A 26,017-nucleotide genomic window follows, 5' to 3' on the forward strand; every position below is an offset into this window, starting at 1 on the left:
GTTTGGAGTAGAGATTATGTTTAGGGTTAGGGGTTTAGGTTTAGGGTTGGGGTTAGGGGATGGGATTGGAGTCTAGGGTTTAGGGTTGGGGTTATGAGTTAGGAATAGGGATTAGGGTCATGGTGTAAGGGTTGGGTTAGGGGTTGGGATTGGAGTCTAGGGGTTAGGGTTAGGGGTTTGGAGTAGAGATTATGTTTAGAGTTGGGTTTAGGGTTGGGGTTGGTCTTGGAGTCTAGGGTTTAGGGTAAGGGTTTTAGAGTAGAGATTATTTTTAGGGTTAGGGGTTTAGGTTTAGGATTGGGGTTAGGGGTTGGGCTTGGAGTCTAGGGTTTAGGGTTAGGGGTTTAGAGATTATGTTTAGGGTTATGGATATGGATTAGGTTCGGGATTAGGGTAAAAAGGCTAGGGGTAAGAACACTTAGCTCTTCACTACACCGTTAGAATATTATATAATAATAATTAGCAGGAAATTCTCCCTTAATCTGAAATATACAATATGGACAAAAATCAAACAAAAAAACTTCTGTATGGATTTTGAGCATCCCATTCCACATTTAGTCCCAATTTCCTGTGGGAAGATGTTCCACGAGATTTTGTGGACGTTTGTGAGATTTCATTCAGCCACAAGGGCGTTAACAAAGACAGATACTGATATATTGGTGCAGTGAGGAAGCCTGGGATGGAGTTCCAATTCATCCCAAAAAGGTGTTTAATAGAGTTGGAGCTCTACAGCAGGCCACAAAAGATCTTCCACACACATCCAAACCCATGGAAAGCAGATCTTCATGAAGTGACGGCATCTAAAGACGTCCTGTACAATTGTGTGCCAGAGAGTTTGTGGAAACATTTTTGGGGAAGAAGCTGGAAAAGTAAGGAAATGATGAAAGCACGTAAAAAAAATAAAAATAATAAATAAAAAAAAATTACATAAAAAAAAAGAAAAAAAAGGAGAAGAAATGTGGACATTTTTCTCAGTTTAAATATATTTAGCTTCAGTTCTAGTTACAGGACATATTTCATTGTGTGTGTGTGTGTGTGTTTTTTCCCTCTCCCTTCTCTTGGCCCCATCCTACAAACAGTGGGTCTGATTGAGCATGTCTAAATAAGGAAGCTCAGCTTTTTCAGAGGAACTTTGCCACACAATGGTACTGAACTAATGCGTGAGAGAAAGAGAGGGAAAAAAAATGCATGAAACAATAACAGTTCACTGCAAATTCTTTCTTTACTAAATTCAGGTACAGAAGATACAGATTTTTGGTGCTTTTTTAAACATTTCATTCCTGGTTTCATCTCCATATGCTCTTACAGTCCCTGAGGTTGTGCCTGCTCCAGTTGTGTCTCACCTCATGAAGGTTACGGACCTTTAAAGAGTAGATGCCGACCACCCAAACATCCTGAATCATCTAGACGATGATACCAGCACCCTTTGGATCCCATTTTATGTATGCTTTGAAAGTTACATGGCACCAGGAAGATCTTGATGTTTGTAAAAGATCTGCTATAGAGCTCAAACCCAATTGAAGACTTTTGGGATGAACCAGAACGCCTTCGCAGACCTGTATAGACTCATAGTTGCCTCATTTTTCTTGTAATGCAGCCTTGGTGAAAGTCTACCACGTTTCCATGTCTTCCTGCAATAGCTTTTCTATGAACTTCTCCTCCATCATTCATGCAGCTGGAAAGAGGACACGAGACACACAGCAAACATCCCACTACTCGTTCGTTTACTTCAGTAAAATTCAGTACAGAAAGGCGTATTTTCTTGCGGGATCAGTGTAGTAAAATGTACAGTGGCTACTTACAGACAGTTTCACAACTCGTTCACGTTTTATTCCTTTTTCTTAAATAATACAATGCTGATCAGGCTTTCTTTTTTCGGAGATCACCTCTGCAGGACAGACCGTTCTCATTCCAACATTTCATCAAAACCTTGTAACATACAGAAAATATCATGCAGCTTAGTGTTCCTGTGCAAAATGTCATCACGAATATGTACACGACACCATATGACAACACACACACACACACACACACACACACACACACACACACACACACACACACACACACACACACACACACAAAGCAAAAAACAGCACTTGTTAAAACAGTAGTTTGCGTTGGACTTTGTTCTGTTTACCATTACATAGCAAGTACACTATAGCACCATGAACAGCAGGGGGCGCACTACTCCCAGAGCTCAGCTGCAGCAGGCCAGAATGAGCTGTGCGACACATCTCATCACAGACAATCGATTTAATTTCATTAAAAAAACAAACAAACAAACAGACAGACAGACATTTAATTGCTTTACAGCATTATTTCTTACTATCTGTCCATTTGAATTATTATTCTGCCGTCTTATTTCTATCGTTTTTATTTCCCCACACTGTAAAATTATTTTTAGAAATACACAATACAAAATAATAATAATTATTATTATTTTGACCACCAGAGATGCCCAAACTTGACCCGTCATGTCATTTTATTGTTGATAATGAGGAAAAAAATGAAAAAAAACAAGTCTCATTAAAACTTACTGAAAAGTTGTATTAGATAGTTTTAATAGATTTTTTATAATTTTAAATAAATAGTAATTGTAATGATTTGTGTGAATTGTAATTAATACAATTAATTGTACATGTACGTTAGAGAATAATTGTACACTACACACCTCAATAATGACGGAACTGTTATAAATGGCATACGGTGATGAAGATCAGGTTCCCTTATAAATCTGGTTCCCCTTCCTCATAAAGTCTCAGGAGTTTTTTTCCTTGGCACAAACGCTCGCTCGTTAGAAATAAACGTGCAATTATGAGGAACAAACGTATAGAGATTAAACTTATGCGTTTTTTTTTTATACAAATGTATCTCCGTAAAGCAGATTTGAGACGCCGTCTAGTGTTAAAATCGCTCTACAAACAAAACCGAATTGTATTGCTTTCTATGAATTGATTCGAATTTTGGTATGAAATTTTAAATTTTCCACCAATTTTCATTATATAAAATAATATACAATTACAATGTTTGTTACAATGCAACATTTATTTTTAGCCCACGGCCTTTAAGAAAGTTTGGCCCTTTTGGCTCTCCAGAAAAAGTCTGGCGTCCTCTGGTTTAGACTCTATTATGATTAGTTATTTTTTATTTTTTAGCGAATACGACTTTTTCTTTTTTGTTGTTCGAATTTCACATCTACTAACGATACACAAAAACACCTCATGACGATCCGTGAGGTTCTGCCAGCGTCTGAATTATAAAGCCATGACACACTTCCATACTGTTTCATAATTTTTTTTTAGAAACCAAATAAAAGTGCACAGATCGAGCGTTTCTGACCCGTCACGATGATCTGAGCTGTCGATTCCGAGCGCCAAATAAACCGGCCGAGGGTTGCAGATGTCTATCAGCGAGCACTCGTGCAAACAAATGAGCGTTTATCACAGATTTTGTTTTGGTTGGACCGCAGTCAAATGCTTGGCAGGAGCAGCGAGTGCCGGATTTGCATAAGCAAATAGGCATGTAAACGCCGATCACCTCAGATTGAACCGGATACACTTCGGGGCGTGAAAAAAGCTCCGGGTGATTATTTTCGTTTCGGAAATGAACATCTGAGAGATTGATAACAGAACCTGAGAGAAACTTGTTTGGAGCGAAACGTCTATCTGAGCGAAGGAAACCTGGAAAAGCATACGGTATGGATGAACATCGTGAAGGGTTCGCAGGAGAACATGAAAAGTCCTGGATTCGTTCATTCGATTTTCCAAATGACGCGTCGAAATTCGAAGCTCTGTTCCAAAACCCCTGCGTTTTGACCTACAACATGTGGACGTGTTTTTTTGTTGTTGTTGTAGTAATACATCATTTAACTATAAGCGATAAACATCTCCATCTTTCATTAGAAGCAACTGAATTCAAAAGGTATTGCAGATAAATAAACATACACCATATGGGAAATTTTTGCTTGAACTACGAGACGGTTCTCCACCAATACCCTGAATGAAATCTCACAAATCTCCAAAACATTTTGTAGAACATCTTCCCAGAAGATGGTCTCGATTCAGCTGAAAATAATTAGTTTACGAATATAAATTGTAGAAATGATATATTTCTAATAATCGAGCCAGTAGGAAAAACTTCCTGAGATGGTATAAGGGAGAAACCTTGAGAGGAACCTGATTCAAAAGGGAAAAACCTCATCCTTGAAGGTGCATTCATAATAGTTCTATTATCGTTGAGGTAAATGTTCACTGATGGACCGTCTCCAAGCCTCCTCACCCTACCTGCTTTTCCAAAAGAACTTATGTCTCAATGAAATCTTACAAATCTCCACAAAATCTGGTCAAACATCTTCCCAGAAGGGTGGAGTTTATTATGAGTACAAATTGGATTTAATGTGTGAATGCGACGCTCAAAAAGAAGCGATCTGATGTCCAGGTGTCCACATACTTTTGCCTGTATAGTGTATATATATTACATAGTTTACATGCTAAATCTGCAAGTAAGTTCTCGTGTAGCTCGTGGCCTTCAAACCAACGTGAAAAAGATCTCTTTTTTTTTTTTTTTTTTGGATCGTTAAATACTTTTCGAGGGACTGAATTTGGAATTGAATGAGAGCGAAGTTCATGGCGTTTTAAAGACGGACCTGGGATGTTCATCGATTAACTCAAGGTAACGTTGCTGAAGCACAGCGTGCACTTCGTGTGGTATTTTTCATTCAAGGACCTTATTGAAACCAGGACAAAACGACTTTGCTTCTCAGGCCGCGAAAGAAATTCAAAAAAAATTCCCATTTACTAATATAAGGCAACCGATCAGATTTTTTTTTAAAGAATTAACTTCGCACCATCATCTGATTCCAAAAATATTATTATTATTTTTGGTGGGATTTTTTCAACCGGGTACAATCTTAATTTTTTTTTTTCCAATGCACCAGCAAATAAATTACCACAGGCCCAAACTAAAACTAAAGGAATTGTCAGTTATTAAAATAAGGCACTATGTACAATAAATATCAAGTGTATCACATCATTATTAACAAAATCCAAAAACGAACAAACCAAAAAAAAAAGAAAAAAGAAGAAGCGTTATAATGAGAAAACGTTACTGAAAGAACGTACGTGCGAGCGATTCCGTAACACTAACATTATACGAACTAAACGAAAAATTCAGAAGTATTTTTACATTAGAACAAAGAAATAAGCTGCAGAAAATCTTTTGGGGTACCTCCGCTACTGAAACTTTATACTGTACAATCTCTACAATATATTTACTGTGCATATATACAGTATATATATATATATATATATATATATATATATATATATATATATATATATATATATATATATATATATATATATACAGCCTCTTTACATACATACATACAAATATGCACATACACAGCACGTGGGCCTTCTTTTTTGTGTTTCTGTGTGTGTGTGTGTGTGTGTGTTGAGGAGTTGATGGAAGGGGGTTAAAGGGGTAGCTTTAAATGGTAACCCAGGCAGGTCCTGTATTGTAGTGCGAGTGATCTACCCAGGGTAAAAATAAAAAGAACTCCAGGAAGAGGAAGACATGCTCCGTGTTCCAAGTCTGCTTTTAACATGCCCTCTCCACGTGACGGAAAAGGAGCTACAGTTTCTCCGTCTTCTCTTGGCTGTAAGAACAATCATAGGATAGATTGCGAGGACTGTAATGAATTGAGTATACAAACGCTTCTTGGGCAAAATCTGGGAAAATTGGCATCACTTTAAAGGCAAGTTAAAACCAGTATTGGAACACGTTGCAACCTCTGTTTTTTTTTCTTCTTTACATCGTCTCTGCCATGTTGCTCAGAATGTCTATGAGGTGGTCAAGGCCGTAGAGGTAGCCGTCCTCACGGTTGCCCTCCACCCACGGGGCACGGTGGTTCAGGACCTGGCCTTCGGGCAGCGGTGTGGTTTTGCCAAAATCTATCATCCATACTTTCGCCCTTTCGTGTTTGTCGTGGACAAAAAGGAGAGAGCTGCCGATCACCTAAACGTTAGGCGAGAAAAAGAATTGTAACCAATAATAAATAAAGTAGTGCTATAAGATTACATTTATGTCCATGAGAAAAAGATGAAGCTGTTGGAGTTAACTGTTTTATTTCTCAATTTCTTCTTCAGTTCATTCTATATTATAGAATGTTCCATCACATGCTAAATCCTGCATGAAGCTCAGGAACATCACTAGGAAATGTCTACAATGGATGTACAATGAACTAGATAATACTCGTACACAAAAGAGGTCGACCGATTCATCAATTTTGCCGATTAATAGGTCGATTGCTGGAACTATAAGCAAAAATCCATACCGATAGTTTTTCCGGGTTGCGTTCTGCAGTACAAGAGCAGCCTCTAGAGGCGAATCGCTGCCACCACATGCTGTTTATTTGCAGTGTCTTTTTTTCCCATTCATTTTGCATGTCAATTTTTTATTTATTTACAGTGTTACTTTTTTATTTCGGTTTGAACGCATGTCTTTTATTTTCCCACGATTTTTATTGAGATAATTATTAATTTCAATGAGCACATTTTCAATAATCAGTACTGTTTCTTTTTATAATGAAGTTCAGTACTATTTTACCTGAAATGTAATGTTTTTTTAAACTTTTTTATCCAATATTCATTTGAAAATCTATTGGTCATCGGTTATCGGCGAGTATGATCCCCAGCTATCGATATCGGTCGACCTTTAGTACACGACAACTGAATTTCCAATGTCAATTCCTTGCCAAAACACTTTCCTGAGTCAGAACCACTGCCATAAAAAGATGATGATTAATGCGTTGACTGAACAAGAATAGAAACATTTTTTGAGCCTCGGGATTTCTGTTTAAAGTATGATTTCCGTTAATCATTTAAACTCTAATCCCCTTGTTTAAACGCTGAAATGGTCCTAATAAGCGCTGAGGGGAAAAAAGCGTCCAGAATGAGGCTTTACAACAGGATCTCTATATTATTCTATATTATTATTCTATATATTATAGAACAACTAGTCATCGAAAGGGGGGAATTTGCAGAAATTTACCTCATGCATCCGGAAAAATGGTGACTCTTCCAGAGTTTCCTTGATTTCCTGTAGCCGGCTCAGATATTTACCCTGTGCAAGAAAAAAAATTTATATCATTTATTATAATCATTCACAATATGGACAAAAGTTTATGGACACCTGAACATAAGATGGCTATGTGCTTCTTTCAACACCCCATTCCACATTAAGTCTTCGTTTGCTCTTATAATGAGCTCCACTCTTCAGGGAAGATGTTCCAGTAGATTTTATGCTGATTCGTGAGATTTCATTCAGACACTTAGTGAGAGAAAGTCTGGTACTGATGCAGGTGAGGAGGTTTAGGATAATGTTTAAATTCATCCCAAAGGTGTTCAATAGCGTTTCTATAGCAGGAAGCTCAAGATCTTCCACACACATCGAAAGCATGATCTCCTAGTTCAAGTACCAGGAAAAGTCCTGCTTCTCCAACCAAAATCGTCCAATACAAAATGTTTGAAGAAGCACATATGGCACATGAAGAAAGTCAAGTGTCCCAATACTTTTGTATCCATATGCTCATATACTGTACTCTATTCTCACAGGAAAACACATGTTCTAGAAGACCGTGCTGCTTCAAAAGGTGAAATGTTCTCATAAAGCAGAATCAAAAACAGGTCTAATGGGAAACATCACAAAGAACTGAAAGTGATGTCTGGTTAAAGGACATGTTCAGGTCCATGTCCCTGTTTTCAGCAGTGTTTTGCTTCGTAGTCTCTGTATTTAAAAAGGAAACTCGTATGTTTGGAGTCTGAGGGGTGTTTTGAGGTGTTCTCTTAGCCACTTGGTTGGCAGCCAACAGACGTTTCACACTGGCAACAGGCCCTAAAACACACACACACACACACACACACACACACACACTCACCAGGATATTCTTGTTTCCTTTGAGAAAGTCGTGGAAAGCCTCACTCAGTTGTTCCGGAGTCTTGGTCTTTTTAAAGTCCCGGTTTACCGTTCCATCTTCCTTCTGCGAGAAGGACAGCAAATGTCATACATTAGAAGACATGCTAAAGCATGTAGCATGAGTAAAACATTATGCTAATAAGCTCATTCTGAAATTACGCTCGTAAAAACGATGAGGGAAAACCACGTTCTTTTATAACGCAACAATTTATTATAACAAACGCAAATTGCCTTCGCGTTTCAATTCGGTTCCTGAGACGGGAATCCCTGAAGCGTGACGCCGGAAAAAGGGTGCGATAGCGAGACGGGAGACAGAGAAAGAAAGAGGGATTAGTAAGCGTTCACTAGCCTTATACAAGAGCAAAGTCTGAAAGGAAACCTTCGGTCTTTTTCTCCTCACACACACACACACACACACACACACCACACTGAGAGGGGTCCTTCATGAAGACATTTGGAAAGCTGCAGACCAAGGTCTTCTAATCCCGTCTTCACACATCTACGCCAGTCTAGGTTTTAATGTAATGTAATTAACCGATGTTTTCTGCTTTTGATATTTTATTATGTGGTCTGATTTTGCTTAGCGACCGACGCCCCGTGTGCTTGTGTGTGAAAGCAAAGGCCAGATTTCCAGAAATAATGTCCTGCCTGTCACTAACGGATGCTGCGTTTTGAATGGACATGCCACCACCAGCCTTTATGGATGACAGGAACATCAAAAACATTCAGCCTTCTTAAAAAAAAAAAATGCTATGTTTGCTAACCCCAAGCACACATTACACGCTAGCATACGCTACACGGCTAAAAATGGCTACATAAACGCTCAGAGGTAATCGAAGCGACGTACAATTGTTCAAGTCAAGTAGCTTTGTAATTTCAACCATATATAGCTGATGCCCCATTCCGTTCACTTCCAGATCCCACCAGATTTTGGAGGCTTTTTTGTGCTAAATTTGTGTTCATTTATGATAGGAGTTGGTACTGATGTTGGTTCATGATATGTATTTCATCCACAAGTTCTTAGCACAATTGTGTGCCTCCATTTCAATTGTTCCCTTCACCTTAACTAAGAGATCCAAGCATGTTCCTCACCCTGTCCACCAAGCCAGCACCATGAAGATATGCTTCACTCAAACCCTCTCAAAAACATTTGGGATGAATTTAAATGGTACCCCAGGCCTCCTCAACTATGTGAGTACCTGATGGTACTTACGCTCTTGTGGTATCTTACCGGAAGACTGAAGGACATCGTTCGTTCATTCTCACCTTGATGCCTTCGATGCGGAAGCCCAGTGTGGCTGTAGAGCTGATGGTCTCTCTCCACTGCATGTAGCGTGGCTTGGTGACTGCTTTCTGCTCCTGTTCCTCCGGTGTAGGGGCGTTCGCATCGACTTCAATCATCTTCTGGTACATATCGGCCCTCATGGTGGGCTTCTTCCTGGCTTTCGTCAACTCGTCTTCGAGATACGTTCTAGGCAAAGGCGACACAGCATTTCTCAGATCACTCACTTTATTGGATTTGTAATACAGATCAAGGAACCGTTACGAATCTGACCATATCTTGAAGACCAACCTGATGCCCATCTTGCAATCCATGACACACGGGGTCTCGAACTCAGCCAGCAGGTCTTCCATCTGATTGTACTTCTCGCCGTCCTTCTCTACGTCGCCGTGGTAGGCTGGGACGTACGGCTTCAGGACGTCGTTCATCAACCGGTTCAGGCAGCGCTGCTCACACTCGCAGTGCTTCTTCAGGATGCAGCCGTACGCACCTGCCTTGAAGTTACCTGAGAAACGCATGCAGAGGAACAACGATGCTCATGTAATATGTATTAAAACGCAGCCATATGTGGGTCTTCACTAAACCACGATTGTACAGGATGTGGTATCATGGAATTTTTCATTCACTTAAACCAGGAGACCCAAAACCTGTTCCAGCATGACAATACCCCTGTGAACAAACCAATGAAGATCTGCTTTACATGGTTTGGAAGATCTTGAGTGGCCTGCTAAGTCTAAGGGCCAGCTCTATGAAGATCTGCTTTCCATAGGTTCTTTATATATGTGGAAGATCTTTGATTTGCCTGCTATAAAGCCCAAACCCTATTGAACACCTTTGGGATGAATTGGAACATCACCCAAGGCTTCCTCAGTACCTGGCTTTACTGACGCTCCAAACGTCTCGACAAGGACACTTGAAAATCAAGTGGAACATCTTGCCTAGAAGAGTGGAGCTTATAATAAGAGTAAGAGGGGACTAAATGTGGAATTGGACATCCCAATAAACTTTAGAAAAACCTGACTTCCTGTTTCACTGCAATATAAATTCCTTTAGTCGGATGTCGTAAATCAGGCAGGACCTACAGTACATACGTGGGTGAAAATCCGTCCGTGTTTAGAGCAATAATTAGGACTTTTAAAACAGCCTTAGTTGCTCCTCCAACACTCACACAGTGAAAAGGGAGGCAAAAAAAATTGGCCAGAGGGTCACAGCACCACCATGCCAACAAACGATCTGGAAGAACTTGCAGAATGAAAAGAAAAGCCTGTTCTGTTCCTTGCTTTTATATAACGTGTGGCACTACCGGAGCACTGACTGAAACGGAGTCATGTGAGACAAAAATAGAGCTTTTCTGACCCCAAACATAAAAAAAAAAAAAAAAAAAACATTTCTGATGGAAGCGCAAGGAGATTTTCCGTGAAAAGGACCAAATCTGGCAAGAAGGTACATTTAGGTCTTGCAGGAGGCACTTGATCCGAAACACATGTCCAGAAACGGTCCAGTCCAGTAAGTCGGACCTAAAGCCTACTGAAAACCTGTGAGGAGAGCTGAAAATAAAATGATGACCCCCCCTCCCAACCAATAATTTAAAAGCTTGGAGAAACTGTAAAAATTTCAAGGAGAACCTGGAGGATCTGAGGCGTCGCCTTGTCATCGAGGTTATTTTTTTGCAGAAGGAATTTTGCAGTTATTCTGAACTCGGAGCGTAAACACCAAGGCTAGTCAAATATTACACCAGACATACCTGCATGGCCAGCCAACTGAATCCAAGGGTACTTCTTTTTGAAGGACATCAAAAAAGGTGACCACTGCACCATGTTCTTGATCTTCTTCCATGATTTATGCTGTTCAACAACACATTGAGAGACATTGTGTCAAAAAAAAAAAAAAAAAAGCTCGACACCATAATCAACAAGGAACTAAACAATATTTTGTTTATTTCATTTACAAGTCATTTGTTTTATAGTTTGGAAGTTTGAGGGCGGTTTCTTCTGAGCCTCAGGGTTGGGAGGGGCTCATTTACATATATTAGAATACACAAAATAAACCCCAGAGGTTACTCCAGACCACCAGGTAAAAATGGCTGAGAGATGTTTTGCATGGATTTGACTATTTTGGATGGGTCTAAGAACAAAAACTAAGTTTAATAAGCATTTTATTGAATACAACAAACACATTCGGGAAGAAACATTCAGGGTCCAGGTCACTGAGGACCTCTAAGTCATGTGACTTCAATCTCAGCAACTGTTTAGTATCTTCAAGGGACACAACTACATAAAGTAAATTCGTCAATAAGCAGTTTGTGTAGATTTACTGTCCTCTGAAAAATAACAACATGCAGCCATTATTGTCTACAACTGCGCACAAAAGTAAGTACACCCTCAGTGAACGTGTCAAAAATGCGAATACTGTGTGTGAGCACCATCGTTATGTAGAACTGCTTTAATCCTCCTGGGTATGGAATTCACCAGAGCGGCACAGTTTGCTGCTGGGTTCCTCTTCCACTCCTCCATAATGACATGTCACATGGTTCTTCTGCTTGAGGATCCCCACTTGTTTAGGGTTCATTTCTGGAGACACACTTGGCCACCTAATCGCCTTGGCGTTTTCAAGGTCGTTATCATTATAACTCAGTTTCAGGGTGGTCTTGATCTTCTTACAGCCTTTGTGGAGGTCGACAATTCGAATTCTCAAATCCTCAGAGACTACCATGAGGTCCATTTTAGAGAATTGTACTTAAAGCACCAAAATGTAACTGCTTTAATACAAGATACACACATTTGTATGCTTCTGACAACTAGACAAAAAACACGAACATGATGGACTTGAGGCTTTGCGCGGTCACACGGCGTACAGCTGTTATCGCTGAGGGTGTACTCACTTTTGTGGGCAGTTATTTTCGACGCTGATGGCTGTATGTTGTTATTTTTAGAGGGCAGTAAATCTGTACCGCTGTACAAACTGCTGCATAGTGATACTCCAAATGATCTCCAAGTTTCCAAGAAGATTTTTGAAAAATTTGTATTATAATAATATAAAAAGTACGTGAGATACTGTAGATAGATAGATAGATAGATAGATAGATAGATAGATAGATAGATAGATAGATAGATAGATAGATAGATAGATAGATAGATAGATAGATAGATAGATAGATCATATTGAATAAACTCATTCAGAAAGAAATCTGCATGAAGGAGGAAATAAATATATGTAGGTCAGAATTCTTTAGATGATCAAAATTCCTTTCAATCACCAGGAACCAGGAAATACAGGTACACACACAAGTACACACAAGTACACACACCAGCCTAGGTGTTGTCTTCCCGCCCGTTCATACATGTCATACAAGTTGCATACCCTTGTTCAAACCTCTAATTACAGGTTGTTAAACAGTTTTTACGATCGGCCTCTTTTACATGTGCAGAAAACCGCAGAGCCGCACAAACACACCGCATCATATCCAGTCCATGCAAACACGGTAGATCCGAGATCCTGTGTTGTTCTTGATGCGGCTCACCTTTGGATGACAATCGCCTGATTTTTAAGTTTCCTGTCTCGGTGGCCATCTTGAATATTAGCATTATCGCAGCCGATGTAACGCTAAGAATTTACACGCCAGACAAAAAGCTCGTTAAACGAAACAAAAAAACGAGCGATTATTTTTTTTTTCATTACCTGAATCTCTCTGGTGATGAGCATCACCGACGTGGCGAGGAAATTGATAGCGGGGAAAAGGAGACTCCAGATGTGCGAGGCGAACGACATGGTGCCAAACAGGACGGTGCCAGTCCAGAATGCCGCGTACAAGAGCACAATTATCTGGCCGAACTTGAGGGAAAAAAGGAGGCAGGGCAAAAAAGGGCCCCTAATTTGTTTCTTTGCACAACAGCATTAAAAAAAAAAAAAAAAAGCATCCAGTGCCCATGCAAATGCGTCAATGCGGTATGCACTGGTGCCAGGAGCCGTATGGAAAGTCTTGGGCCTCTCTAGCCGAAAAGGGCTAAGCTAGGCAAATCTCAGGGCCCTTCAAAAACTTAGGGCGAGGTCACCTGAGGCTGGAAGACATCAGCAAGAGAAGGAGAAGGGAAAAAGATCTAGCGTGTGATACATTACACTCGAATAAACGTATCGGGACGTATCGGTGATATCGCAATTGGCGTTTTGACGATCGTCTAGTAGATTAGACTCGTAGATTAGATCTGCACGATTTATTCCCTTAAACCGAACTCGATCACAAAAGATACGAGGCGAGAAAATGTGTACATTTATAACGTTTCATAGAGTGAATCAATATCGCACGGTTCCCGCCCACTAAAAAAATACAAAAATTTAAATAATTTAAAATTTATATTCTATTCATTATAATATGATTGAATACTGATTTCATTTGCTTGGTAACAGCCAAAATATTGTCTCATTATTCGAATTGATCGATTAAGAATTTGCCTCAAAAGATGTGCACAGTTTTAGAAGAAAAATGGCTACTAAAGGTAAAAAAAAAAAAAAAAAAAAAAAAAAAAGGAAAAATAAATGTCAATTTATTGGAAACGATGAATCTGTGTCACTAAACGAAGCACCACACAGAATATAAAGAATATCAAAGCTTTTTGGGGTCGGATCTCCACCGTGGTCTAATAACACACTCGTCTAATTATAGATAAAATAATTTTTAAAAGAATTACAATATTTTTTTGTCAATATCCCACAACCTTATGAGACACCTGACTTTTTCAGCCATATGTAGTTCTTTACCAACCTATCAGCACAAATTTAAAGGGCACGCAAAATCTCTGGATGCTCCAGCATTAAATTCAAGATCTTGAGTAGCCTGCTATAAAGCTCGACCCACATAGGGTCAGGTGTCCACAAACTTTTGGCCATACTGTATTGTACTGTATAGATAGATAGATAGATAGATAGATAGATAGATAGATAGATAGATAGATAGATAGAGGTATATGTTGTTGATGTGTGCCAGAGTAAACAGGAAGCTGGCATTCAAACGAGGTTATAATTGGGAAGAATCCCGTTTGCATACAGGAGCGTATTTTGCATGTGCCTCGAAGCCACGAATCAGAAGCTGATCGTGATTTTTTTTTCCGTTTTCGATATCAAATCGAATCAGAAAGGACTTTATTGCCGAGTATGTTTGCACTTACAAAGACTTTTTTTCCCTTCTTTTTTATGTTAAATTAAATAGAATTAAATAATTAAATAAATAAATACAAATGAATAATAAATACAATTCTAATAATAAGTAAATAAAATAATAATAAAATAAATATATATATAATTTTTGTGCAGTATATTTATTTTATTATTATTTTATTAACTTATATAAATTTTTTTATTTATTATTTATTTGTATTTATTTATTGTATTATTTAATTCTATTTAATTTAACATAAAAAAAAAGAAAAAAAAAGTCCTTGTAAGTGCATATATATATATATATAATAAGAACTAAAAAAAAGTTAAATAAATAAAAAATCCATTCAGTATATTAGGTGTTAAAGGTTAACGTGATACATTTTTTTTTCTTCCCAATATCCCATCCCACATTTAGTCTCCATTCACTCTTTTAAAAGACTCCTGATGTAGGAGATGTAATGAGGAGGTCTGAAGTGGTGTTCCCATTGCTGCGGGTCTCATGATTCACGAACGCCAGAGCTTCCAAAGACGTTCTAGATTTTGACGAAGAACCGCATACGGGCGAGCGTCCCAATACTTTTGGCCTTTATTTGCTTTTATTACGTTCGATATCTCGGTGAACTTAAGCGCCTGTTTTGGCGATCAAATTTTCAGGAACACCAGGAAAGCAAATCCTTCCTGCACTACGTGACGATCTCAGAGATGCTCCGACTTCACGTTCACACCCTCATTGTGTGAGGTTGCTATCAATAGCCTTCAGGTCTGTAAAAAAAAATAAAAATGTGGAGAGGAAGCGGTAGTGTCGTATCGTAAGGAGAGCACTCAGTAAGACTCGGTCATGCCATTGTTCTGATAAAAGCCAGGCGTGCTATATCGAGCATAAGGAAATGGATGACTTTTTTCTTTTCTTTTTTTTTTCCGCACAGCAGTAGCATCCCCTTTCGACTTCTCCGGCGTTGTGAAGTTTCCACTGCTGAAGGAGGAAGTGGCTTCTAACCTCTCGAGAGGAACCTCTCAAGTAAAGACAGGAAAAGCACCAGCACTTGGTGACAATACTGCGACCGAATGTGTTAGAAAAAAAAAACAAAAACAAAAACAAAAAACGCAGACATCCTCGGTCAAACTCTTCGCTGATTCCAAGTCTGACCTACTAAGGTTTAGCCTTTAATGCAAAAGTGTGACCTACATTTACATTTGATCTCGTTCATACGATTGAGGCCCAAATTTAGCTCTAAAACAAATATAAACAATTCAAGGAAATGAAAAAAAATTATAATAAATGTAAAAAATTAAAAAATTAATAAAAAATATACGGAATAATACAATATTCTGGAATGTGTTATTTAATAAATAAATAAATATAAATGAAGTGAAATATAAATACAAATATAAATAATATTTATTGTATAAATAAGTACATTTATTTAATTAATTAATTATCAATAAATCATTTTTATTGATAAATCATTTGAAATGATTACAAAATTGGGCTTTGGATCCGAAGGTCGTGAGTTCAAATCCCAGGAACCTTTTTGGCCCCTGAGCAAGGCCCTTAACCCCATAACTTCTCAGAGACAAATGCAAGTTGCTCTGGATGAGGGATGAGGGCATCTGCCAAAATGGGATAAATATAAATATATAAAAATATAAAAATGTATAAATAATACCTTTTGATAATAAACGTGTCATTATTTAAATATTTTTAAAACAAACTAATTAAATAATAATAATAATATCATATATAATTATACTAGACTATATTAGACTGTGGTCCCATCATGGCTAAAATGCTTGTCTTGGTTGCAAATTTCTCCTGTTCTGAAGATGTTATAAGGTCTTGAGTGCTTAAAAAAAAAAAGCTGTCACAAGAACCATAATCAAAAACAGCACCAACTTTTGGAACTTTGGAGCTCCATGAAGATCTGCTTTCCATGGGTTGGATGATCTTGAGTGGCCTGCTAGAAACCCTATTGAACTTCTTTGACACCAAGGCCTCCTCACTTCCTCAGTTCCATCAGTGACATGAAATTGAAAAAATCTCCACAAAATCTAGTGGAACATCTTCCCAGAAAAATGGAGCGTCGTATGAGAGCAAATAGAGACGACGTGGAAAAATTGCCTTTGAGTGATTAGGTGTCAACAAACTTTTGGCCTACAGTGTATAGGTGTTTTGTCTTTCTCTAGTCAGTAATTTGCTGACAATATGTGCACACACACACACACACACACACACACACACACACACACACACACACACACACACACACTTAACAACAGTGCTTGTGCATTGCTATATTTTCTATGTGAAAGGGACTGAGGGAAACCCAAATGTCCTCAAACACAAACAAGGGAGGGTGGTGTGTGTGTGTGTGTGTGTGTGTGTGTGTGTGTGTGTGTGTTGGGGAGGGGGTATAAATCTGCACCACGTGTGGCTTCCTGGTGAGTAGAAAATCCCCAACGGTCTGAGCATGAGTCTCATGAAAAAGCACAAACGGCGTTTTCTTTTCTCTGTCGCGAGTAACAACGACTCATTAGCAGCGCAGGGGTAATTTCCCTCCGTGGATATCCTCTGTAGTGCAATGGGGTGCACCGCTCGCACACACACACACACACACACACACACACACACACACACACACACACACACACACACCAAAAAAAAAAAAAAATTAGCTTGAGAAAAAAAAAAAAAGTCAAGCTTCCTGTCTGTTGCATATGAAACAGCGCACTGGAGCAGAGCTGCTGTAGCAAAAGAAGGCCAGCTGTTTGAAGCAGGCATGCCTTGACGTCAGCTGGTCTCCAGGCAACCGTCAACCACAGGGGTGTTACATTTTCCATTGCTCATAGTTTTTAGATCCTCCAACAAAAACAAGCCGTAGCCATTTTTTTTCTTTTCTTTTTTTTTTTTTTTTTTTTTGTGACAAAGTGACGCTTTTTAAATTGCTTTAAAAGTATTTCTCACGATTTTATAAAACCATAAAAAACGTCTGCACAAACCAGGAGCTGCATCTCCAGATCTTCATACAACAAACACACACACACACACACTTTTGCACAAGCCGTACAGAGCTTCAAGGCGAGCTTTGCGAAAAGGGGAAAATGGGAGGAGTGAAAAAAATGTTTGTTCACGATGATCGGTTTTTCTTCTTCTTTCATCGGTGCACCTCGTCCTGGCGAGGAACATCTTCTGGAGCGCCTCTTAACCTCCCCCTCGTTGCGGGCTTGGTCTCGGCGGAGCAGACAGGCCTAGGCATGTGCTTTTTTTTTTTACGCCGTGCAAAGTTGCACAGAAGACTAGGACAGGAAAGAGTCTTGAGCTACGAAAAAAAAAAATACACGCTAAAAAAACCCAAAAAAAACCAACTACGTGTGTAAAGCCGCCACGCTCAGAAACACACGATGCTCGTTCCAGCATGACACAAAGTCCACATCCAGCTCCATGAAGATCACAAGGAAGATCTCGAGTGGCCTGCTCTAGAGCTCAAACCCTGATGATTAGCTTCAGGATGAATTGGAACGCCACCAGAGGCCTCCTCACTTCCTCACCTTATGCCAAGCACAACTATGATTGAGTGGGGTATAGGGTGTCCACAAACGTTTGGCCTCTGAGTGCATTAGGAATACTACGAATGTTACAAAAATCAGATAGATAGATAGACAGACAGACAGACAGACAGACAGACAGACAGAGAGACAGACAGTGTGTTTCTTGAGTTACAGTTGTAACAAGTAGACGTAAGCTTGTTTTTTTTGCGCCTTTCAGCGCTTTCTACAACTGCACTTGAGCCATACAACACCCTAACACACACACACACACACACACACACACGCACACACGCACACACACACGCACGCACGCACACACGCACGCACGCACAAACTCCGTCCAGGTTCAATGCACAACCTAAAGACAAGTCCATCCTTCTGAGGAATGAAAAAAGAAAACACACACACACACACACACACACACACACACACACACACACAGAATGAGGAGACTATAAACAACTTGGAAGGAATCCAGAAAAAAATAAACTTTTCTCATAAAACACTCTCACGCTTGGGCCCTGTTTCGAGATCTCACCCCTGATGTATCTTCTGATCTTCAAGGAGAAATACGACCTGTTCTGGTGCATTCCACCGAAAAAAAAAACAACAAAAAAAAAACATTCTGTATGCAAAAAATCTCTCGATCGCTCACACACCCTCTTGCGCTCTGCCGAATTCTCACAGTGATGAGGAAAAAGTGTGTCGATGACATTACCTGCATTACATACCTGCATACCAGTTTCAAAAGAGGAAGCAAATATAGCATTTAAATCGCACATCTCCTCCCTGAAGGCAAAGTCTGACTCATTACGCTTTCTATGGAAGGTCTTCTACACACTACACCACGATGACTGTTGACGTAACGTGCTTCTTGAGCGCTTTTTACTATCACTACTACTTCTCCTCCTCCTAATAACATTACTGCTGCTGCATCTCCCACTTCTTCTACTGATATTCCTACTACTACTCCTGCTTTTTACTACTTCTCCACTTACTACTAATACTTCCATTAATACTTCTACTATTGAATTATACCTACAACTACTTTTACTAATACTACTAGTACTAGTACAAAAACACCTAGTAATAGTACTACTACTTCTCCACATACTACTACTGATCATTTTACTTAACCTACTTCTAATACCAAACCTTCTAATACTACTTCCAACACTTCTCTACCTACTACTACTGCTGATTCTACTAATACTTCACCTAATACTAATACTACTACTACACCTCCTCTACCTACTACACCTTCCAATACTACTTCTTCTTCTACCACCACTTCTCTACCTACTACAACTGCTAATACTACTAATAATTCACCTACTACTAATACTACTTCTACTACTACACCTACTTCTTCTAATACTACTTCTACCATCACTTCTCTACCTACTACTACTTCTCCACTTACTACTAATACTTCCATTAATACTTCTACTATTGAATTAAAGCTACAACTACATTTACTAATACTACTACTAGTACTAGTACAAAAACACCTAGTAATAGTACTACTACTTCTCTACATACTACTACTACTGATAATTCTATTTACCTACTTCTACTACTAAAACTACTACTACTACACCTTCTCTACCTACTACACCTTCTACTTCTACTTCTAACACCGGTTCTCTACCTACTACAACTGCTAATTCTACTAATACTTCACCTACGTCTAATACTAATACTACTACCTCTAATACTACTTCTACTACTACACCTACTTCTTCTAATACTACTACTACACCTTCTGATACTACTTCTACCACCACTTCTCTACCTACTTCTACTTCTAATACTACTTCTTACTACTAATACTTCCATTAATACTTCTACTATTGAATTATACCTACAACTACTTTTACTACTAGTACTACTACAAAAAACACCTAGTAATAGTACTACTACTTCTCCACATACTACTACTGATAATTCTACTTAACTGACTTCTACTACTACTACTACTACTACTACTACTACTACTACTACCTCTAATACTACTTCTACCACCACTTCTAATACTACTTTTACTACTACTACACCAACTACTCCTAATACTACTTCTACTTCTACCACCGTTTCTCTACATACTACTACTGCTAATTCTACTAATACTTCACCTACTACTAATACTAATACTACTACCTCTAATACTACTTCTACTAATACACCTTTTCCTTCTAATACTACTATTGATTCTTTACCTACTACAGTATTACTGATAATTCTACCTAACCTACTACTCCTTCTAATACTACTTCTAATACTACCACTTCTCCACCTGCTACCACTAATACTACTTTTACTACTACACCTTCTACTTCTTCTAATAATTCTACTAATACTTCACCTACTACTAATACTACTACCTCTGATACTACTATTGGTTATATACGTACTACTAATTCTACTACTTCACCTTCTACTACTACTACTACCACTTCTCTACATACTACTACCTCTAATACTACTTTTACTACTACTACTCCTTTTAATACTATTATTGATTATATACTTTCTACTACTAATTCTTCTACACCTTCTAATACTTCTTCCACTACTACCACTTCTCTACCTACTACTACTACTACCTATAATACTACTTTTACTACTACTACACCTACTACTCCTTCTAATACTACTATTGATTCTCTACCTACTGCTAATTCTACTAATACGTCACCTAATACTAATACTACTACCTCTAATACTACTTCTACTACTACACCTACTCCTCCTTCTAATACTACTATTGATTCTCTACCTACTACTACTAATTTTACTACTTCACAGTCTTCGACTTTTACTACTAATGCTACTCCTACTAAATCCCCCTGCTACTACAACTTCTACTAGTACCACTTCTCTACCTACTACCACTTCTGATACCCCTACGTCTACTACCAGTACTACACTACACTTATTACTACTAATACTTCTTCTAATAACAATACCACTACTAACACTACTTCTTCTTATCCACCTAATACTACTAATCAATTCTGCTACTACTACTTTAACTACTACTAATAAAACAACTTCTACTACTTTTAATTTACTAGTTACTACCACATCCACTACTTCTACTACTAATACCAATAATACTACTACATCTCTGCCTACTAATTCTACTACTATAACTACTACTAGTTATGTGGCACTGGGAGTGATGTAAGTCTGACGTAATTCTTGAGTTGAAGAGGGTGACTCTGCATCACACTGCACACTGATCTTCAACATTTTCTTTTTAAACAAACACGTCAACCCCAATATTTACAGTCTATACAGTATATATACGGTATAACCCAGCAGCCCATGGTATAACCCTACTAACTACTACCTAAAGTCAAGCCAAGTCTAATGGAAACTTCTATTGGGTAACTTATTTGACCAAAACTGCTGATAAGATCAGTTTCCAAAGCCACACAGGAACAGGAACACCCCACAGTGAATGGTCATACAATTAAAGAAAAAAACAATGCTTTTGTTTTTTAGACAGCGTAGGGCTGCGCGAGCAAAAGTGCGCAGAATGAAACCGATTTTATTTAATAGCGGGGTTAGGGCACGATTGCTCGGTGAAGTAGGGTCAGGGGGCTCACTGAGCACAAAGGACATCGCATGTAAAGGGTACAAGCGCAATGCATGAACTTCGTGTTACTATCCAAAGTGGACGAGAATATTATAAATAGCTTGAATATTTATAAAAAAAAGCACTGTACACTTGAAAAGGCACCTAAATTTGACCTGTTGCATGCAGGATGCAGGATGAGGGCATGGCTCAAATCAGGCTTAGCATTAATGAATACAGTGTAGATATTAGAAAAAATAAATGACGAAATTTGCATTAATTTGCATTAGTAATCTGTAAAATTGACCAAAATTATGCACGATTGCTCAGCGGCATAGGATCAGGTCATCTTTTGTACAAAGGTATAGAAGTATAAAGGTATAAGTGCCAAAAAATAAGGTCAAATTTGTCATATTACAACCTTTTGGTGCGTTTTTAAAGCGCAACTCGAACATCAAATCGATCGATGACGATCCGGTTGTCGTATTTTCCTATGCGGGTCTCCAACGCGTGGGTGGTCTCTGTTGAATACTTGAGCAACAAAGCTCTTTCTAATACACACAGTGTGAGATTGTCTTAGTAATGCAATAAATCGCAATTCGGAAGGACGACTTGACAATACAACAGTTTGCTAATGACTACAATGATTCGATTTTTCAGCACTTGTTGACGATTTAGCAGTAAATCCTATGTTAGGTGTCACAAAGGTCAGTAATCAGAGGCACACATCACTCAGCGTTAAACGACAAATTTATACAATGTAGATCGATTTTAAAGACCCTAAAGGAAATAAAGAAATGGGTTGAAAAAAGGTATAAAATGTGCACTCACTGCTTTCTGTTGCGTCTGGAGAAAGGCTGGTGTACGTTCCGGGTCACTGGACAGGTCTTCCTCTGATTCTTCCCAGGAGGAAAAGCCAGTGGAAGAGGCAGACGAGGAGGAAAGTTTCCGCAGTGTTTGGATGGACTGTGGGCTGACCTGCGGTTCCTGGCCCTCTCCGTCAGCATCTATTCCATGGTCTGTTACTATGACGGCAGGGATGGCTCCCTTGTCCTCTGCGTCCAACCGAAACGGCGCTTCGGTTGCCTGAGCTTTGTCCATATTTGTCTTTGTGGCAGCCCCTTGTGATGTCGAGAGGTGGTTTGTCGATGGGTCCACTGATTTGTCTCCCTGCAGGATACCGTCTTCCTTATTTGTAATAAATGCGTCGTTTTTTTCTCCGTGTCTCTGCAGCGGTTGGGAGTTCTTCCCATTCTGCAGCTCCGGGGGGACGCTCCAGACATCTGTGAAGTTCAAGTCCGAGCTGAGTTTGTCTGTCAGAGGCACAGGACTAGAACTCAGGCCCTGTCTCCTGGAAATCCGAGGGCTTCGCTGCAGCTCCAGGTTTTGGGCCCGAGCAGAAATATGCGCCTCGAACAGGTCCACTTTCTTGTTCACCTCTACATTCTGGAGCTCCTTGCTGCGCTGGAGGTGCTGAGCAACACGCCGCTCTTCCTCTTCCTGCTCGTCCTCGGGATCGGTCCCGCTCAGTCTTCGCACTCGAGTGCCCACGTTCACCCCCAGCAGATCTGGTGAGCGGCATGGGGAGCGCGTCCGGGAGTTGTTGGTGCTGGTTACTCCGGAAACAAAGACAAAAGATGTCGTGCTAGAAGAGCTAGGACTTAAGCTACCAGGGCTGTAGGAACCACTGTTCCTTCCCAGAAGTGGGCTGTAGGTGGATCGGTCCGGGACTGGAAGAACAGGCCTTGCAGTCCGAGGGCTGCTCTTATCAGTCAGGTTATTAGGGTTCATCGTGAGTAGGCAGTTCAGGGCATAAGCAGCCATAATAGAAGGCTGGCTTTGTCCAGAAGCCCTCCCATTTAGGCCTAGTCATCGACACCCCACTGGCCTCTGGAGCCAACCATCATGCGGTCAAGGTTAAAAAAGGCGGACTCGTAAAGCAACACGCGATAATCCCAGCCCTCGTGCTTCATTCACTTTTTGTACGCACCGCTGATACATCTATTTGTGCAAGCTGCCGAGAAGAAAAAAACAACTGGTTATAGATTTGCAGGACACATCATTATATTCAATATTTCCCACTAACTGGAAAAACCTACATGAAACATGAACATACCTCCGTATCACCTCCAGAACAGCATGACCATTCGGTAGATCCACCTCTAAACACATTAGAAGAAAAACAAATCACTGCTGGTGTGTTTCAATTAATCATCGAACAAAGCATTCGAAAACTAATGAGAGGTACTAACTTGAGGATAACTAATTTTGCATGCCCTGTCTGCCGGAGGAAAAGTCCTAAACCACTAAATGAAAATGTGAGGCATCACTGCGTCACTGAATCGAAACACTGGCGGATTAGTGTTAAAGACAGAAACCAATTAGCGACGAGCGTTAACGTGTTGCCGTCGATGTGTGAACCAACATCCAAAACACTCAGAACAAAGTACAAAACAATGATGTCACTTGATGGCCTCTCTACAAACATCTCTACTGATCACCACACACTACCAGATGGTGGCGTTAGATATCGTTCATGAAGTTCCTCTTCTAACGAACGTTTTACTGCATTCGAACCATACGTTTAATTGTTTACTGCTAAGGTGAGGTAAACAAACAAACAAACAAATAAATAACAGCAAAATGAAGCCTTGTCTGATGTCCAGGGGTCGAAGTGATCTCCGGTGTGACTGTACATGCATTCATTTATCAGCTTCCTTTTTTTTTTTTTTTTACTCCTTCATCTTATTATGTTTGTAAACTTTAGGTTTGTTTGCATGCATGTTAGTTTGCAAAGGTTGTTTGTAACTTTGTGATATTTGTTTAGTTTACAGTTTGTTTAGTTTAAAAAAGTTTTTACTTTGCAGTTTGTGTAATTTGTTTTGTTTGTTTAAATGCCTTTTTTAAAGTTTGTAACTTGGCAATATTTGTTTAGTTTGCAGTTTTGTTTATACAATCTGACTTCATTTGTTTGCAGTTAGTACTTTTGTCATATTTGTTTAGTTTACAGTTTGTTGCATTTGTAAATTCTGGGTTTGTTTGTTCACAGGTTTTTTAGTTTTTTTATTTTTATTTTGTGTTCATTCGCTTGCAAGTTTTTTCACAATTTTTTTGATTTGAATTTTGTAACGTCTGTTTTGTTTGCATTTTGTCTGCGGTTTGCAATTCACAATTTTGTAATATTTGTTTACGTTCCGGGTGTTGAATTTGTAAAATTGTGTTTGCAGGTTTTTTTTTCGTTTGTAAAGTTCGGAATTGTTTGTTCACATTCTTTTTCTAGGTTCTACAGTAACGTCTATTAAGTTTGCAGTTAGTTTCCTCTGTTCACGGGGTTTTTTTCGTTAGTAGTTTGTTTGCAACTTGATCATATTCGTTCGGTTCGGAGTTATTTTTTCATCTGTACTGTTCGTCTTTGCTTTCAGCATTCGTTTAGTTTGTTTTGCACTTTGCTCAGCTTGCACCGTTAGTTTGCATTTGCTATACCTTACTGTCTGAACCTTCACAGCTTCACCGTCCCCCAAAGATAAAACATTCGATGGAAGTCTCTCGAAATGAGGTTCTGTCCAAAACAAATCCGGGTTAGATGCTGTGACCCGACCCAGTATCCAGTGGTCTACAGTACAACCCAATGCGAGTCGATAAACACGTGGTGACGACGATCAGCGAGGTGAAAACACCCCCCTGTGAACGAACTGGTGAAGGATGGAATGCGAACACCGTCCTTTAAACCATCTGCTCCTTTAAAGCTGATAACCAAAAAGAAAAGATTCCAGAGCCCTGAGGGTTGCTGATCCACACGAAAACATCTTGATCTACACCGGATTGATGTATTTATTTCAAAGCAATGTATGTTTTAAGGCTTCTTCCATTAGGTACAATGAACAGATTGTTACACTGTCATAAAGTCCCTTCTGAGCTGTTTGGTCTTTCCATCTTCCAATTAGATTTTAAAAGACACTTTGTTCAGCGTACAAGAAAAAGGAGCTGGAGCAAAAGTCCCCCCCCCCCCCTTTTATTTTTTTTCCCCTTTCTTGTCTGTATGTTTGAAGAATACAGATGAACCCAAGTCGTGTGCTTACCTCGGGGTGAGAGTGAAACTCGTTTTGTAGTTGAAGGCTTGTGTTTGTTTGCCGGGTTGTGCGTCCAATCAAAAGGCGTCTGCAAAGTTGAAAATAAAATCAACAAAAACTAAAACAGTTGATCGGATTCCTGAAGTTTGCAACACCAAAACAAACCCAAACACACACACACACACACACACACACACACACAGCAGTGGAGTTGTAATGCAGAAGCGTGCCGTGGGACTGGTGAATGTAGCTGTTGCTCCGATGCGCTTCTCACGGATCCTCGCTGAGACTCGCAGACTCGCGTCTCGGTATGTTTCATGCACAAAAGGCAGGAAGGAAGTTCAAACTGACAGTCGCGCTGAACTGAACGAAACTTCACTGGGCATTATGGGAAGAGCTTAC

General features: G+C 39.4%; 1 protein-coding gene across 3 annotated transcripts; it reads right to left on the reverse strand.

Annotated features, from left to right (window-relative positions):
- Positions 1 to 1,703: 1,703 nt before the first annotated feature.
- Positions 1,704 to 26,017, reverse strand: itpkb (inositol-trisphosphate 3-kinase B). 3 transcript variants are annotated; one of them, XM_083535621.1, is made up of 10 exons: positions 25,846 to 26,017; positions 25,625 to 25,703; positions 23,662 to 23,707; positions 22,377 to 23,559; positions 11,007 to 11,106; positions 9,554 to 9,767; positions 9,247 to 9,451; positions 7,943 to 8,044; positions 7,057 to 7,128; positions 1,704 to 6,021 (listed from the first exon to the last, which is right to left on the reverse strand). In XM_083535621.1, the coding sequence occupies exons 4-10, from the start codon at positions 23,367 to 23,369 to the stop codon at positions 5,815 to 5,817; spliced, it is 1,893 nt and encodes a 630-aa protein (XP_083391747.1). In that variant the 5' UTR covers positions 23,370 to 23,559; positions 23,662 to 23,707; positions 25,625 to 25,703; positions 25,846 to 26,017; the 3' UTR covers positions 1,704 to 5,814. The 3 variants fall into 3 exon arrangements, with proteins under 3 accessions (XP_083391747.1, XP_083391746.1, XP_083391745.1); XM_083535620.1 differs by having other exon boundaries at positions 25,817 to 26,017; XM_083535619.1 differs by having other exon boundaries at positions 25,625 to 26,017.

The sequence above is a fragment of the Silurus aristotelis genome, assembly GCF_946808225.1.
Source record: "Silurus aristotelis genome assembly, chromosome: 29".
In the NCBI taxonomy this organism is placed as follows: domain Eukaryota; kingdom Metazoa; phylum Chordata; class Actinopteri; order Siluriformes; family Siluridae; genus Silurus; species Silurus aristotelis.

Bases quoted from the DNA above. Each gene is read 5' to 3' on its own strand.
- itpkb (XM_083535621.1), bottom strand. From the start codon at position 23,369: ATGGCTGCTTATGCCCTGAACTGCCTACTCACGATGAACCCTAATAAC. The intron at 8,045-9,246 runs GTGAGAATGAAC...TCCTTCTCGCAG, and splicing joins TCCGCATCGAAGGCATCAAG to AAGGAAGATGGAACGGTAAA. The intron at 7,129-7,942 runs GTGAGTGTGTGT...TTTCTTGCACAG, and splicing joins AAGGAAACAAGAATATCCTG to GGTAAATATCTGAGCCGGCT.